The sequence below is a fragment of the Humulus lupulus genome, chromosome 6, assembly GCF_963169125.1.
Source record: "Humulus lupulus chromosome 6, drHumLupu1.1, whole genome shotgun sequence".
Taxonomy (NCBI): Eukaryota; Viridiplantae; Streptophyta; class Magnoliopsida; order Rosales; family Cannabaceae; genus Humulus; species Humulus lupulus.
The window spans coordinates 55,575,584-55,592,478 of NC_084798.1; the positions used below are offsets into that span (position 1 = coordinate 55,575,584).

The 16,895-nt window shown below is 34.4% G+C and overlaps 1 protein-coding gene across 1 annotated transcript; it reads right to left on the reverse strand.

The window, feature by feature from the left end:
* Positions 1-2,646: 2,646 nt before the first annotated feature.
* Positions 2,647-13,227, reverse strand: LOC133785118 (uncharacterized). Its single transcript, XM_062224372.1, has 2 exons — positions 12,913-13,227; positions 2,647-2,709 (listed from the first exon to the last, which is right to left on the reverse strand). Exons 1-2 carry the CDS (start codon positions 13,225-13,227, stop codon positions 2,647-2,649), a joined length of 378 nt encoding a protein of 125 aa, XP_062080356.1.
* Between the last annotated feature and the right edge of the window lie 3,668 nt (positions 13,228-16,895).

Genomic DNA, 16,895 nt, shown 5'->3' on the forward strand with positions numbered 1-16,895 from the left:
AGAGATGCTACAGGTGACCAATAGACCTTTAACTATTAAATTTATAAACAAATGCAAATGAATGCAGAAATGTAACGACCCAAAATTGCTAATAGGGTTTATAAACACATATTATATGCATGTTTATGAGTATTAGATATGCATGTGGACCATTTACTATTTATAAGGGCATATTTGTAATTTTAGCCCATTAAAGGCATAAATGTGATTATACGTGATAAATGGTTGAGACCATATTATTATGTGGATATATTTACAGTACATGGCTCGAGACAGTGCTAGTGAGCGGATTAGCGAAATAGTCGCAGCAGGGTTTAATACCCGGCTCGAGGGGAGCCTAGGGGTATTTTGGGAATTTAGAGAATATTCTGGGATTTATTGAATAATGAATAAGTATTTGATAATTAATTGGACACGACAGGATTACTTGGTTAATAGTAGGAACACTTGAGGAATTAGCGAGAACTAGGGAAAATGACTATTTTACCCTTATGGGCAATGATGAGCTAAATTAGTCTAAGGGGAAATTTAGTCTTTTAGGAGTTATATGATATTATCTGTAAGCCTCTAGAAAATAAGCAGAACCTACCTAAACTCTCTCTCCTCGTCATCTTACACGTTCCTTTCTCCCTCTCTTGTGCCTTAGTGAATTTGTAGGTTTTGGAGGAGGAAATTTGGGGAATTCAACAAGAAGGTCTTGAGGATTGAGACTTGAAGTTTACAAGAATCAGTTGGGAAGTTTGGGAATTTAAGCTTAAGGACTAAAAGATTGAAGTTGAGGATTTAGCTGCCATTTAGGTGATTAGGATGAACTTGTCTAGGTTCTTGGGTGATGACTGATTGTTGGTTTTGGATGGTAATTTCAGTAGGATTTTGAGAGTTTGTAAGCCTAATCTTTGTAATTATGAGTACTGGACTTGGTTGGGGACTGGATATGTGTTTGGGAGTATATTAAAGCTGGATTTTGGGGCTGAGAGTTGAGGAGAAATGCTAGAAACCCACAGAATTCTGGGTTCGTGGGGGCGAGCCGCGATCCAGATCATGGGCGCCATGACCCGCGTTCCCAGAATGCCCTAGGAGAGCTTGCTGAATTGAGGGCGCGCCACGGCCCTAGGGGGGTTAGTCGTGACCCTCCTCCCCCTGATGCATGAGGTTGTGCCTCTGACTTGAGGCATGCCACGACCTTCAAGACCAGGTCTCAGCCCGCCTAGGCATTTTGGTCTAGAATCATTTTTAAGCTTGGAGAGGCTCAAGGATTCAAACCTAAGTGCTCGGGATGAATTCTACTACCCGGTTTAATAGAATTCGAGGTTCCAGAAGCTAATATTCGTTCCCTAAACATTTATTTGGATTAAGGAATTGATAGTTACCCATTTCAATTGTGACTAGGATTATCGCTAAGGCTCAGGAATGAGGATTGTGTTCGGGACCGTTCTTTATTCTTCGCTCGAGATTCGAGGTAAGAAAACTGCACCCTTGTGGTTGTGAATGGGGCTGAGGTTCCTAATAATTGAACATGTGTACTATGTGATTGTACGGTTGTGTGTAATATGAGAATGAACAGCCTAAGGGTGCTGGGGCTAATGATAAGCATACTGAACGCAACTCGGCCTATGCGAGTCGGGGTTAGCTAGATAAAAGAGGGCTTGGCCTAAGAGTGCTAACCATGAACATTTGTGTAATTGGTTAACATATGTACTTGAGAATATATGTTTACCATTGTTTAGTTTAATGCTTGTACTCTGTTAAATAATTGAAGTGGTTGGATTAAGGTTGATTAAATGCTACTATTGCTATACGTGTTTGTTGTTTATGGTTTTCTTGCTAGGCCTTGATTCACGGGTGCTACGTAGTGCAGGTAAAGGTGAAGGGAAACTGAACCAACCATGAGTTGGAGAGCTCTGGAGGCGTAGTGTACATAGTTATCTGCTAGACCACCACGACCGAGGGATAGCTACAGGGACAGAGCTCTAAAATTTGTATTTTTTCAATAGACTAGGTTTTGGTTGTATTGACTTCTAGGGATTTTGTTTACCACATATACCACATATAACATCTATTTTAATGAAAATTAATTGTTTATGATCAAAATATTTTAACACGAACCTGATAGTTAACTTTCAGATCGCATTTATGTTGAAACGACTTTATTATCAAGTCTTGCACTATTTTAAAATACATAGTGTAACGGTCTTGGTTATCCAGGGCATTACAACTCGGTATCAATGTGGTCTAGGTTTAAGGGTTCTTGAAGACTGGCTGGGCATGTACACTCATTGTTAAAGACAAGCTCGACTCAAGGTTTGTTAACTATATACATGTGATTACATGCTTAAATGTTTAAATGAAATATAAATGCCTTGTTACAAGATTAATAGGGAGCATGCGATACTGATAAGGCATGGCCCTTGACTGCTGTGTGATTATGATGAGGCATGCTTATTAGCATTGCTGCTACATATGAATGAATGTTTAAATGCTTGTTTGCATCTTGATTGCATATTGTCGGTTAAGTTTAAATGATGGACCACGGAAAGAATGTTAACCTGTTATCATTGCATGACAGCCGAGTCGTTGATTGCAGATAAACTTTGATAGCTATGCGTCCAAGGCAATCAATACGACTAGCCGACACAAGGGTCGAGGCTAAAGATGATGTGCAGGGCTAGAATCCTCGGCCAGTCCCTGAGAAATGGCAGCAGATACTTGCTGATATGCAAGCCAGGTTAAAGAGTCAAGAAGAGCAGATTCACATTTTGAGACGGCAGGCTCCGTTAGGGAGTGCTTCACCTATTGTGCCACCTGTTGTGGCACCAACTGTACAGCCACCTGTGATTGGGAACAGGTGGGAGCCACTTTATGAATGGTTAAGGAGACAGCATCCTCCAACCTTTGAGGAAGGACCAAATCCATTGAAGGCTGAATAGCGGATGAGTATGATCACCTCCATCCTGGATTTTATGAGGGTGGAAGGTAATGACAGGGTTGCTGGTGCCCTCTATGTGCTTAGTGAGGATGCCCGTATTTGGTGGGAGGTGGCACCATAGACCCGGGATGTTTCCACTTTTAGTTGGGATGGGTTCAAACAGAAGTATTACAGTGTTGCCATCAGGGCAGCAAAGGTGAACGAATTCATTGGATTGGTGCAGGGTAGCATGACAGTTATAGAGTATGCCCTAAACTTTGCATCAGACTTAGTGCCTACAGATGCAGTCAGACATGATAGGTTTGTCCGAGGGCTTAATGCTATGACAGCCCGGGATGTGACGATTACATCAGTACTTGGGCAAAATACTTATGCCCAGTCTGTTGAGAAGGCTCTTACCATTGAGGAGGCAAAGAATAAGATTTGGAGGGAGAACGCTGCGAGACGGGATGTTCGCAGGGCAGTGCGTCCATACACAGGATCTGGTAGGGGCAGAGGCCCCAGTGATCTGAAGAGGATGACCCCTGATACTTCAACCACTGCAGGTCTTGATAAGAGGGGTCAGGGTACTCAAGGTGGCTTCCAGGGAGGCGGTGAGACATGGAGAAGTTATCCAGAGTGCACGAGATGCAAGAAGTCCCATTCAAACCCTTTTTTTTTGTTTTTTCATTATTTCTTACCACTTTCCTTCATTATAAACCCAAATATAGCCCCAAAATCCTTTTTTTTTGTTTTGTTTTTTAGAGAAAAAAAAATACATTTGGCCGTGGGTATTATTTCTCATGGTTTCTTGCCGGATTTTTGTTATTGCAAGGTGTTTTTGAGCTTCAAAACAAGTATGGATTACTAAAACATTGTTTTGATGATAATTTTTTATTTTTATATGGTTTTTTTATTTTTTTATATTATTCAGATTTTATAATTAAATTTATTAATATTTTGTTAACTTTTCTAATTATTTGTTTATTTTGTTATTTTAAATAATGTGATAAAAATTTGGTTTATTATAAATATATATGTATATTAGTAAATTTTAGAAATTGTGACAAGAGATGAATCTGCTTTTTAAATATTTGAAAAAATAAATAGTTTGAAGATGGTCAAAGTGTTGTTCATTAGTTTCTATAACTAGTTTGATTTGTTTTTTTTTTTATTTATTGGTTTGATAATTAATTATGTAAGTAATGTTTTAGTAGGTCATCGATTGAGTGGTGACTTTGTTGTTCATCTCGGGTGAATTGAAGAGTAATATTGAAGGTTAGTTATTTTTTATTTTTATTTATATTACTACAAGATTTATGTATAAAGACAAGGTTAATTAAATCATGCATATTGGATTTAGTGAAAGTTATGTTTGAAAATTAGTGAAGTATGCTCTAGGAAATTTGCGTGCTGTGGTGATATAAGGATGGGTTCATTTATGCTTGATTATTGTGTTTGTTTGTGTTGTTTTATAGGAAATTATGAAATTGCAGTATGTTATAGAAACAGAGGATACTCTGCCAAATTTTTTAAAATTATTATAAGACTAGAACCTAATAATGATGGATTCATTTATGCTTGATTATTGTGTTTGTTTGTGTTGTTTTTATATGAAATTATGAAATTGCGGTATGCTATAGAAACAGAGGATATTCTGCCGAATTTTTTAAAAATTTTATAAGACTAGAACCTAATAATGATGGATTCATCTATGCTTGATTATTGTGTTTGTTTGTATTGGTTTTATAGGTAATGATGAAATTACGGTATGCTATAGAAACAGAGGAAACTCTGTCAATTTTTCTAAAAATTTTATAAGACTAGAACCTAATATAAGTTTTTTCTAATTTATTAGGAATTTAATATTGTTATTAGTATATGGATAAATCATGGGTGCTTGAGAGGAGAAAAACATCACAATTTCAAGATGGATTCAACAAATTTTTAGAGTTTTGCCTAAAGAATTGTAGTGATCCACAAAAAATTTGTTGTCCTTGTATCGATTGTGGTAATGGAGTAAAAGGGAATATTACCATGATAAAGGATCATGTATTTTGTCAGGGATTTGATATAAGTTATAGTAAATGGTATTGGCATGGATAATTATTAAATGACGACCCATATCCATTAGTTAGGCGAGGTGTAGATGATTTTGAGAGTAATGATTTTGATGATCATCCTATAACATTGCTTGATGAAGCACAATAAGAGTTTTTTCATAATCCAGAAAAATTTGATAGTATGGTTAGAGATGCAGATAGACAATTGTTCAGTGGTTGCAATAAACTAAGATTGCCAACAATGGTTAAATTTTATAACATAAAATTAGAAAATGGAGTTAGTGATAAGTGTTTTAGTCAATTTTTAGCTGCTTTCAAGGAGATTTTTCCGCTAGAAAATTATTTTCGAGAGTCTACATATGAAGTAAAGAAAACATTAAGTTTGATAGGGTTGAAGTATGAGAAGATTCATGCATGTCCGAATGATTGTATTTTATATCGTAAGGAGTATGCAGATATGGACACTTGCGCAGAATGTGGTTTATCACGGTACAAACCTAACAAAAGTAAGGAGATTAGGAAACTTATTCCTCAGAAAGTGTTATGGTACTTACCTTTGATTTTGCGGTTGAAGCGATTATATCGAAGCGCATAACACTCTAAGAGCTTAATATGGCACGAGACTGGAAGAGTGAAAGATGGTAAACTCTGGCATCCTAAAGAATCACAGGCCTGGAAGAAGGTAGATTATATCAATCCAAAATTAAAAAATGAACCAAGACATCTTCAACTCTGTTTAGCTGCTGATGGAGTAAACCTGCATAGATCTCTTAGTAGTAGGCATAGTTCATGGCATGTCTTCCTGGTTATGTACAATCTTCTTCCTTGGTTGGTCATTAAAAGGAAGTTTATGATGCTTTCATTAATGATTTCAGGCCCAAAACAACCAGGACACGATATCGATGTTTATTTGGCACCATTAATTGATGATTTGAAAGTTTGTATGAAAATGGTGTTGAGACATATGATGGTTTTAAAAAAGAAGTATTTAATTTGAAAGCGGTGTTGTTATGGACTGTTAATGATTTTCCAGCATATGGTAACCTATCAGGGTTGCGCACAAAAGGTTTCCAAGATTGTCCAATTTGTTGCACCAACACAAGGGCCTGTCGCTTGTCAAATGTTCGCAAAATGTGTTATATGGGTCATAGACAATATTTGCCTTTAAGTCATCCTGACAGAAATAAAGAAAAAGCATTTGACGGTACTGTGGAACGAGACCTTGCTCCTTTGCCATTATCAGGTCAGCAAGTTCTTAAGGAAGTAGAAAAAGTTGACTTTAGGTATGGGAAGTAGGAATGGATGTTTTCAAAGAAAATCAATTTTCTTTCAACTTCCTTACTGGAAAGATTTACTCGTTAGACATTGCTTGGATGTCATGCCCATAGAAAAAAATGTGTGTGAAAGTATAATCGGTACATTACTTGATATCCCAAGTAAAACCAAAGATGGTTTCTCTAGTCGTTTAGATCTTGTTGAGATGGGTATAAGACACCGCTTGGCACCTGAAGAAAAAGGTAAACACACATATTTGCCTCCTGCTTGTTTTACATTGTCTAAAGAAGAGAAGTAAGCCGTATGTATTGTCTAAATCATTGGCAAAGATGAAAGTGCCTGATGGTTATTCATCGAATGTTCGAAACATGGTGTCTATGCAATATTTGAAGTTAATTGGAATGAAATCACATGATTGTCATATAATAATGCAACAATTGCTTCCAATTTCCATTCAGTCAATTTTACCAAAAAGAGTTCGAGATGGTTTGACAAGTGTGTGCATCTTCTTTAATCAACTATGCCGAAAAGAATTTGAAATGAAGAAGTTGAATGCATTGCATGATGAAATAGGTGAAACTTTATGCAACCTTGAAAAATATTTTCCACCATCTTTTTTTGACATCATGATACATTTGATGATCCATTTAGTAAGAGAAGCGAAGTTGTGTGGGCCAGTTTGGGCGAGATGGATGTATCCATTTGAAAGGAATACGAAGGTGTTGAAAGGATATGTACGTAATCACCATCGCCCTGAAGCTTCTATGGTTGAGTGTTATTTAGCAGAAGTAGCTGTGGAATTTTGTTCAGAGTACATGGTTGGAGTCGACACAACCGGAATTAGCAAACAACGAAATAACTTGGATGGAGTAGATAGAGGATTACGAGGGAGAGGAATAGTAGTGACCATATCTCATGCAGAATTAGATCAAGCTCATTTAGTTATGTTGGAAAATAATCCTGAGGTTCAACCATATATAACGTATGTTATAAATTTAATAAAATTTATGCTCATTTTTATGTATAATTGAAATTTTAATGTTGTACTTTCTATTTTCAGTGGGCACATGGAGTTATTACAATCAATGATTCCAAACAAGGTTAAAAATAAACAAAAATGGATTATAGATGAGCATCATAAAACATTTAGTCGATGGTTGAAAAATACTATTCTAGCAAGGTTGGGAGAAGAAAACCATGAAGTGTCGACAGAGTTAAAACGCATATCATTTGGAGCAAGTGTTCATGTAATAAAGCACCATGCTTACATTATTGGAGGAAAAAGATTTCACACAAAGTCAAGAGATGATGCTCGAATGGTTAAAAATAGTGGAGTAAGTATTGTTGCAGAAGCAATGCATTTTGCTACTGCAAAAGATAATAATCCAGTAGTTGGTACTATGACATATTATGGGGTTGTTGAAGAAATATGGAAGCTTGATTATTCCTTATTTCAAATTCCCCTTCTCAAGTGTTCTTGGGTGGACAACAATAAGGGTTTAGAATTGATGAACTTGGATTCACTTTCGTTAATTTAAGTAAGAAATGTCACAATAATGATCCTTTCATCATGGCTACCCAAGCAAAACATGTGTTTTACATAACTGATCCTGCTGATGATAAATGGTCAGTTGTTTTACGAACCCCGGAGAGGCAGTTTATAGAAGATGAAAATGACGAAGAAAATGATGATTTGTTTCATGATAATTTTATTGTTGGACAACCAATACATGAGCAAGTTGAGCAAATCCATGATTTCAATGAAGATGATGATGATGGGGAATACATTAGAAATGATATTAGAGACAGAATATGGGTAGATTGTGAATCAACCAAGAAAAGAAAAAGGAAAAGAAAATGTGTCCAGTGAGTAATGTATTAATTTTTATGTTAAATATGTATTTATTTATGTCATAATTGTAACGTTAATTCTTGTTTATGTGCAGATGACAAATTCTGAAGAGGAGAACACACCAAATAGGCGAGGCCCAACAAAGAAGAACAATATAAATAATCAAAAAGCTAAGGGAATAAAGCGAAATATTACGTTTAATGATAAGGGTCAACCTATAGGGAAAGCATATGGCGAGATGCAATCATACCTTGGAGTTAAAATTAGGAGAACAGTCTCTCTCAATTATAAGGATTGGAGACAAGTCCCACAAGAATTGAAGAATAGAATATGGGAGGATGTATATGTAAGAAAATATTTTAATTATTTTAATACATTGATCATTTTCATGAATTACTTTGCATTTCATTAATCATTTTCTTTCTATTTCAGGGTGGCTTTAACATTCCAAAAAATTGGAAACCAGAATTAATTAAATGTGCGGGAAGAATGATGAGAGATTTTAAGAACAACATCACTAGTGACTACATCTACCCTTTGGTAAAAGAGGTTCTGATAGATGAACTCCAATTCCTTCCTAAGAAATTTACAAAACTTGAACTAGAAGATTGGAGGACATTTGTTAGCCATCGTTTATCTCCTCAGTTTATGGTACTATTACGTATATGATTTATTAGTTTTGAAGTATTAATAATTGCTGAAAAACTTACCGTTACTTATTTTATGTAGGCTTTGCGGGAAGCACAACGTGAAAAAGCTCTCAAATATACTTCGAGACATCGTACATCTCATAGAGGGCTTGCCAATGTTAGAGAGGAATTGGTAAGTAATTCACATCACTATTTTACAACTGTGAACCTGTTATGAAGAATGTTGCACTCACCAACTTTAATTAATTGTTGAATGTTGTAGAAAAATGAACTAGGTGTGGTAGATGTAGAACCAAGTTTGGATAAGAGCACGAGAAAAGTAGAAGGTTCTTGTTACAGATTAGACAAACAAATTGGAGCAAGAATTGTAAGTGGTTTCAAGCAAGTATTTTAAAGTAATGTAGGAATGATAAAGTACTTATAAGTTACTAATATAAGTGATCACTAGTTTGTTTGACAGAATGAGCTGAAAGAAAAAGTTAGTATTGGAGAAATCATTGCAAAGGGTCGGAATGACATATTAACGCAAGCTTTAGGGACACCTGAGCACCCAGGCCGTGTTAGAGAACTTGGGTATGATATTATTTTTTTATTTGTTGCATTTAACTTCATTCTAAAATATTTCAGCTTTTAAATAATTGGGTTGATTATTGTAGGTCATTTGCGAAGATTTCGTTCGTCTTTGGAAGAAAACCCAAAATAGCAAAAGAAATGGTTGATGTTGTTAGTAAGAAAATGTAGAAATTGTAAGGGTCAGAGCAGTTGGGATAGATGATATGGATGAACACGACAATAATGACGAAGAATATCACACACCATACATGCAGGATGACGTGCCCCCACAATTTACAACTAATGTGTTACTTTTTTCAAATAATATTCATAATGTGATGGCAGAGGGTGTTATAATTGATGGGGTGGGTTCATTGACTATTCATGGTGTTCAACTGACAGACGAATACGCGAGGGTGCGAGTCACCAAAATGTTACAAGAGGATGCTGAAATCCCATGTTCTGTTGGGGAGATACGCTATGTTTGGGATACCTATGACATATTCATTCATTGGCGAAAAGAATTAATGATGACTGATCAGGTATAAAATAATTCTTTAATTTGTTACCTATTAAAATATTTGTTGGTCCATTATTTTAATATTATTTTTACTTGATGTTGCGTAGGGTCCTCTAAAAAAGAAACCTCCTATGTTAACAAGCCCATCCAAGGATAAGACGAAACGTAATTCTATGAATAGCCCACATCTGTCATCAGCTGGATCTCATGTCAATCTAGAAAACACTCTGATAGAAAGCCAACCATTTGTCGATCACAACATGAATCGCATCCATGTTAGCCTTCAGTTTATGGTGAGAGAATTTTGCAGAGTTAAGGGAATAAACACAATAGTCTCCATTCCAGTGGACCCATCATTCATGAATCGCGAGTCAATCTTTATAACTTCAGAGGATGTGGAACAAGTTGCTACTTTGCATATGATTGGAGGCTTAGCAATGATATTCAGACTAAGGTATCCCTTCAACTAATTCTTTAGAATGATATGAAATTTAGAATAGTTATGAGTAATTCTCTGTGATCTGTTGCATATTTTCATAGTAAATTGAATGTTTACAGGTTTGGGTAGTCCTATTTATAAGGGAAACTCTGCCGAAATTTTTCAAAAATATTTAACACTTAAGAAAATTTTGCAGATGCATTTGGGAGTCCCTATTTCCAAATCAGCGTGTCTTTTACATGTTTTTTGACACTGTGCGTCTTAGCATTAATAATGCTAACGATGTAGAACGATCAACCATTGACTTAGAAAATTTGTTGATGACCATGAATAGAGTTGATCAACTATACTTTATACCTTGGAACATACGGTAATAAATACTATAAACTTTTCTTATTTGATTATTCATATATTAAAATTTTAATTATTTTATTTAACACGCTTATTATTTTAGGGAACATTGAATGTTGGTGATTGCTATGCCAAAAGGAAAAACCGTGTTCTTGGATCCACTGAAAGCACACAAACGTCCTGAAGAAATTGATTCAATGATAATGAGGTAAGTTTTAAATTTTTAAAAATATTTCTTAATATGCAACAACTATTAAATGTTACTACATTTTAATAACTTTTGTTATTTTTCTTTTTAAATAGTGCATATTATAAGGTTTCTTCCAATGAATTACTCAGCAATCCTACAAAGATATTCAATGTTGCATGTCCAAAACCACCACAAAGTCATGAATGTGGTTTTTATGTGTTGAAGTACATTAGAGATCTTGTACGAGCATCAAATGCAATGAAAACCTTAAAAGAAAAAGTAAGTTTATTTTTTATAACTTATTTTGGTATCGATAATCTATAAAATAATCTATGTTGTTATTAATTAATTTATACTTATTAATTTTACAGTTTAATGGGAAGAAGTAATATTGTGAGATTGTAGACCTCTTGCCAATCCAACACAAATGGTTAGGTCGATTGATGAAATACATTTATCAGTAAGCATATTTTGTTTATGAGTTCGTTTAGTTCTAAGTTTAGTTTTATGTAAATGTATTAATGTTAATACTAGCTATCTTACTTAAGTTCTTGTGTTTTATATGTTTATGTATGACATTTCTAATTAATGAAAGTTAGCATATTTTCATTCAAAAAAAATTATAACTAATTCCAATTGCAAAAATATATATAACGATAAATTCATATAATTAGACAATTTAAATAAAATTAGGGCAAAAAAATTTATATATATATAAATAGAATTGGGCCATTTAAAAATAATAAAAAATAATTATTAAAAAAAGGGGGGCTTTCTACTTCGGTTGTTATGTAAAAACCGAAGTAGAAAGTGGGGATTCTACTTCGTTTTTTACATAATAACCGAAGTAGAAAGTCCCTTGGTTGGCACTTTCTACTTCAGTTATTATGTAAAAACCAAAGTAGAATCTCCACTTTCTACTTCGATTTTTACATAATAACCGAAGTAGAAAACCTATTTTTTACTTCAGTTTTTAACTACTTTTTACTTCTCTCCGAACTACTGCGGTTGCGAATTTTAGCGAAAACCGAAGTAAATCCAGCTTAAAAACCGAAGTAAAAGCCATTTTTTCTTGTTGTATGTCAATAACTATACTATGAGTTTGAAGCAATAACAAGTATCCATAGTGGCTTATCGAAATATAACACCTATTTAATATCAACGTAAAAAATAATACCATTAGACTCATTATTCTCAGCTATGCTCATACAACATACATATTATTCAAATAACATATACTCCATAAGAACTTATCTCACATCACGATATACACATATCAGATAACCCAATAGACCATACAATTTCAACTTTTAAACTAACATATACAGGTGAGACATTGTACTTACCTCTATTGAAGCTTTTACTAACCAAATAATATGTGATGGTGACTAGACCATATGAGAATACCATTATTCTTACTTTTTATTATAGGCCATGTGGTACAAGTAAAAATCAACCAGAGTCAAATAATATTCAAAATTATACAAATACACAAATTTGTCCAACAAAAACAGATTTTACATGTTGTCGTAGATAATTCATAACAATTCAAACAAAAATCAGAAAATTATGATACTTTCACCATTTGAAACTAGACTCAAATACCCTTCCTTTATACTATTATAAGACTTATTTTAAAATATATTTGTGTACCATAGAAATCGTGTAATCAAGTTAAATAACAATTCTCGTTACAAGCTGACAACTTTGTTTTCTAAAATTGTAAAAAAATCATATAAAATTAAAAACTTAATGTTTTTGAGTGATTCCAAAACCTATAAAACCCTTAAGATGTCTAGTTTACGCATACAAAATATTCCAGAATTAACTTTTAGTTAATTAAAATATGAATTCATCAATACTATAGTTACATTTATACTTAACTTTTAGGCCACTAAACAGTATTGGTACTTCAGTCATAGCCAGTTGCATACAACTTCAAATATGTTGTTAGTAAGACATAATTAATCATGTATAGCACCTATAACACATAACATGAAAAACATAGAAAGGCGGGGCATTACAATCCCCCGACTTTGTAAAAGTTTCATCCTCGAAACATAGAACAACTTGAAATAATGTGCCTTTATTTCCTTTTTTAACTTCGTATGTTACCTCTTCTACTTTATTATTTTTCCATAAAACATTTACTAGTGAAATTTCCTCGTTGTGAAGCTTCTTCATTGTACGGTCAAGCATTTCTACTAGTTTTTCCTCATAACTAAGGTCATCTTGAACCTGAATGGTCTGTGGCTTTAACACATGATCAGGGTCTGGTATTTGTTTCCTTAAGACATTATGAATAGCAGACATCTCTTCAAGCAACGACAACTCATAAGCCATATTTCCTACACGCTTGACAATTGGAAAAGGTCCTACAAAATGTGGGCTTAATTTTTCTTTCTTTCCAAATCTCATAACACCCTTCATCGGTACCACTTTAATATACACTTGGTCACCTAACATAAACTCAGGGTATCTATTATACTTGTCATGGTAGCACTTTTGACGAGGTTGGATTGTGTGCATTCTTTGTCTAATAGACTTAATTGCTTTAGTAGTTTCTTCTATCAATTGAGTTCTCCCTTGTAACCCTTCTTCTAGTGTCTTTTTCTCTACATCTCCATGCCAAGTATTTAGTGGCCAAAAATGTTGCCCATATACGTATCATATGGATCCATCTCAATGGTCACCTAGTAACTGTTGTTGTAGGCAAATTCTGCCAAACACAAGTATTTTCTCCAACTTTTCTTGAAATCTAATGCACAAGCACGTAGCATATCCTCAACTATATGCTTTGTCCTTTATGTTTGGCCATCTGCTGCGGGTGGAAAACAATGTTGAACTTTAATTTTGTTCCGAGGTATCCTTGAACACACTTCCCAAAGTGCGAAGTGAACTTTGCATCTCGATAAAAAATGATCTCTTTTTGAATCTCATGTAATCTAACAATCTCTTTAACATATAATTCAACTAACTACTCTAATGTGATTGTAGTCTTAATAAGGAAAAAGTTGGCAAACTTAGTACATCCATCCACAATAACCTATATCGCATCATGACCACTAGTAGTCTGTGGTAATCCCATTGTAAAATCCATAGATATTGAGTCCCACTTCCTTTAAGGGATTTTTAAAGATTGTATTTCACTCCCAGGTCGTTGATGTTCTGCCTTGACTTACTGACACGTTAGGCATGTTCGAACATATTTTTCAATGTCTCACTTCATCCCTCGCCACCAAAAACTGCTCTTCATATCTCTATACATTTTAGTGGAACCTGGATGCATTACATATGGTGTCTCATGAGGCTTCTTATGTCATCCACATTTGGCACACAGACTTTTGTTCCACAAAATAATATCTATTTATCATCTATGTAAAAATTATAAAATTTTCCTTCCTGAATACCTTCCTTAATCTTTTGAAATTCAGGATCACTATTTTATTTAACCCTTATATCCTCAAGTATTGTCAGATTTAATGTTAGAGATGAGAGTTGTTTAGTGATAACAACTAGGCCCATATTTGTAATTTCCACCTTTAGTTGTGGAACTATGTTAGTCATTGAAAATAGTGTCCCTGCAATCTTTCTACTCTGAACATCATCCACCCTATTTTCTTTGCCAAGGTGATAAAGGATCTCACAGTCATATATTCCTTTATTAATTTCAGCCATCGTCGTTGTCTCTTGTTAAGGTCTTTCTGAGTGAAAAAGTACTCCAGGCTTTGGTGATTGGTAAATATTTTGCAATGAACACCATATAAGTAGGGCCTCCATATCTTCAGTGAAAATACGACTACAACTAACTCCATGTCATGTGTATGATAGTTCTTTTCGTATTCTTTTAGTTCTCTAAAAGGATGTACTGTCATGTCATTCTGCATAAGGACTGCTCCAAAACCCATCTTGGATGCATCACTCTAAATGGAAAACACTTTATTACCCTCGGGTAAAGTAAAGAATGGAGCATTCATCAATCTTCTCCTGAGTTCTTAGAACCTCTTATTGAACTGATCATTCCATTTGACTTGTTATCCCAGCAAGTTAGTGACAATAATGGAAAAACTATATTGGAAATCCCTTCCAATAACTTCCTATAATATCCCACAAGGCCTACCAAACTACAAACTTCTCCTACATTCTATGATTGCTTCCAATCAATTGCTGATGCTACTTTTGTTGGGTCACCATTACTCCATCTTATGCCACACAATCTAACCAGAACTCACACTTGGAGAATTAGCATATAGTTTGAGCACCCTTATAAGAATATCTTCGTGTTCCTAATGAGTCCTTGAGTATATAATGATATCCTAAATAAACACAATTATAATTTTATCAAAATAATCCTTAAGTACCATATTTATCACATTCATAATGGCAGTAAGAGCATTTGTTAATCCAGAGGGCATGACCATAAATTCATGTGCACATACCTTGTTTTGAAAGAGAACTTTGGTATATCACTTTTCTTGACTTTCAACTTGTGGTATTCTGATCTTAGATCAATCTTTGAAAACAATAGCCCTTTTGGCTGGTCAAATAAGTCATCCACTCTAGGCAAGAGATACTTGTTCCTAAGTGTGACTTGATTTAACTCCATATAATCAATATGTATTCCCAAAAATCCATCTTTCTTCTTTACAAATAACACCAAAGCTCCCCAAGATGAATAACTAGCACGTATGAAACCTTTTTCAAATAGTTCTTGCAGTTTCTTATAGAGTTCTTTTAGTTCTGATGGAACCTTTATGTATGAAAGTTTCAATAAAGAACTCTTTCTAGGTACCAATTCAATTTAATACTCAATTTTCCTATACTCACTTAGCATTGTTACCTTTTTCTCTTTATTTTTGTTATTTACATAGGCCAAATAAGTCTCGTATCCAATATACATTAGCTAGTCTCTTTGCCACAAAGACAAATAACATGATCTAACCTTCCTTTCTAGGGTTTCCTTTAAAGGTAACTGGTTCCTTACCTTCAGATTTGAAAACAACTTGCATGTGATGATAATCTATTGAGGCGTTATATTTATTTAGGAAATATATGTTGAGTATCACATCATTGTCTTTCCTTACAAGCACAATCATATCCATTTACAACTTTTTCTACCCGCTATACTCATTGGTACGTATCGTAAGCGATGATCATATTTAAGTATTCCCTTGAGGAAAGTGAAACAGTGAATATATATCTAATTATATCTGACGATGTTTCTAATGATTTAGCAAATAAATCAAATATATAAAATTATGAGTAGCAACCATATTAAAAGGACATAGGATGGCCCTCCAAAAATAGTGATATGACTCGTAACAATGTGAGAAGATCCCGTGGCCTCATCCTTGGTAAAAGCATAACCTTTGGCATTGGTGGTTGGTGGTGGAGCCTTTAATCTTCCTTGATGTATTGTAGGCCCCTCTAATTTAGCCTACAATTGTGCACTACACCATAAAGTCTTGTGAATAACTAAGAAGATTGTTGTTTCTAGTTGGTTCTTCTTAGAATCTTGTAGATATATGACCTTCCTGGCCATAATAATAGCACACATTGTCCCCATGTAGAACATATCTACATGGTTTCTAGCATACTTGTTGCACAAAATACAAGCATTCTGCTCATTGGCTAACTCACACTTTTTGATCATTTATAGTGGCTTTTCTAACCCCATCCAAGCAGACCCATCTTTATTATTCTTCTTCAATACACTAATAGGATACATGTGGAATAATTGGCGCCTCCATGAAGGTTGGACTTTGACATTAACCCTTTTTTTAGTCCATATCCCAGCATAAGTAATATTTATTGACATTTGTCAAGTGGCTAACATTATCTGCTACTCATCTAATTGTGTTTTACATTCTACCAATGGTATTAGTAAGTTGTTGGTTGTTTTCAACAATTGTGACTTCAATATGTCCTGGAATCCCACAAGTAGCTCCACACCAGGTTTGCAAATTGTTCTAATTAATTCAAGGTAAACTATTAATGCTACTATTTCTTATACTTATAACAAAGACAACCTAAAGACCTCAATAACTATTAGCAATAGCAACATAGATTATACACTAAAATCAATCAAGTAATTTACA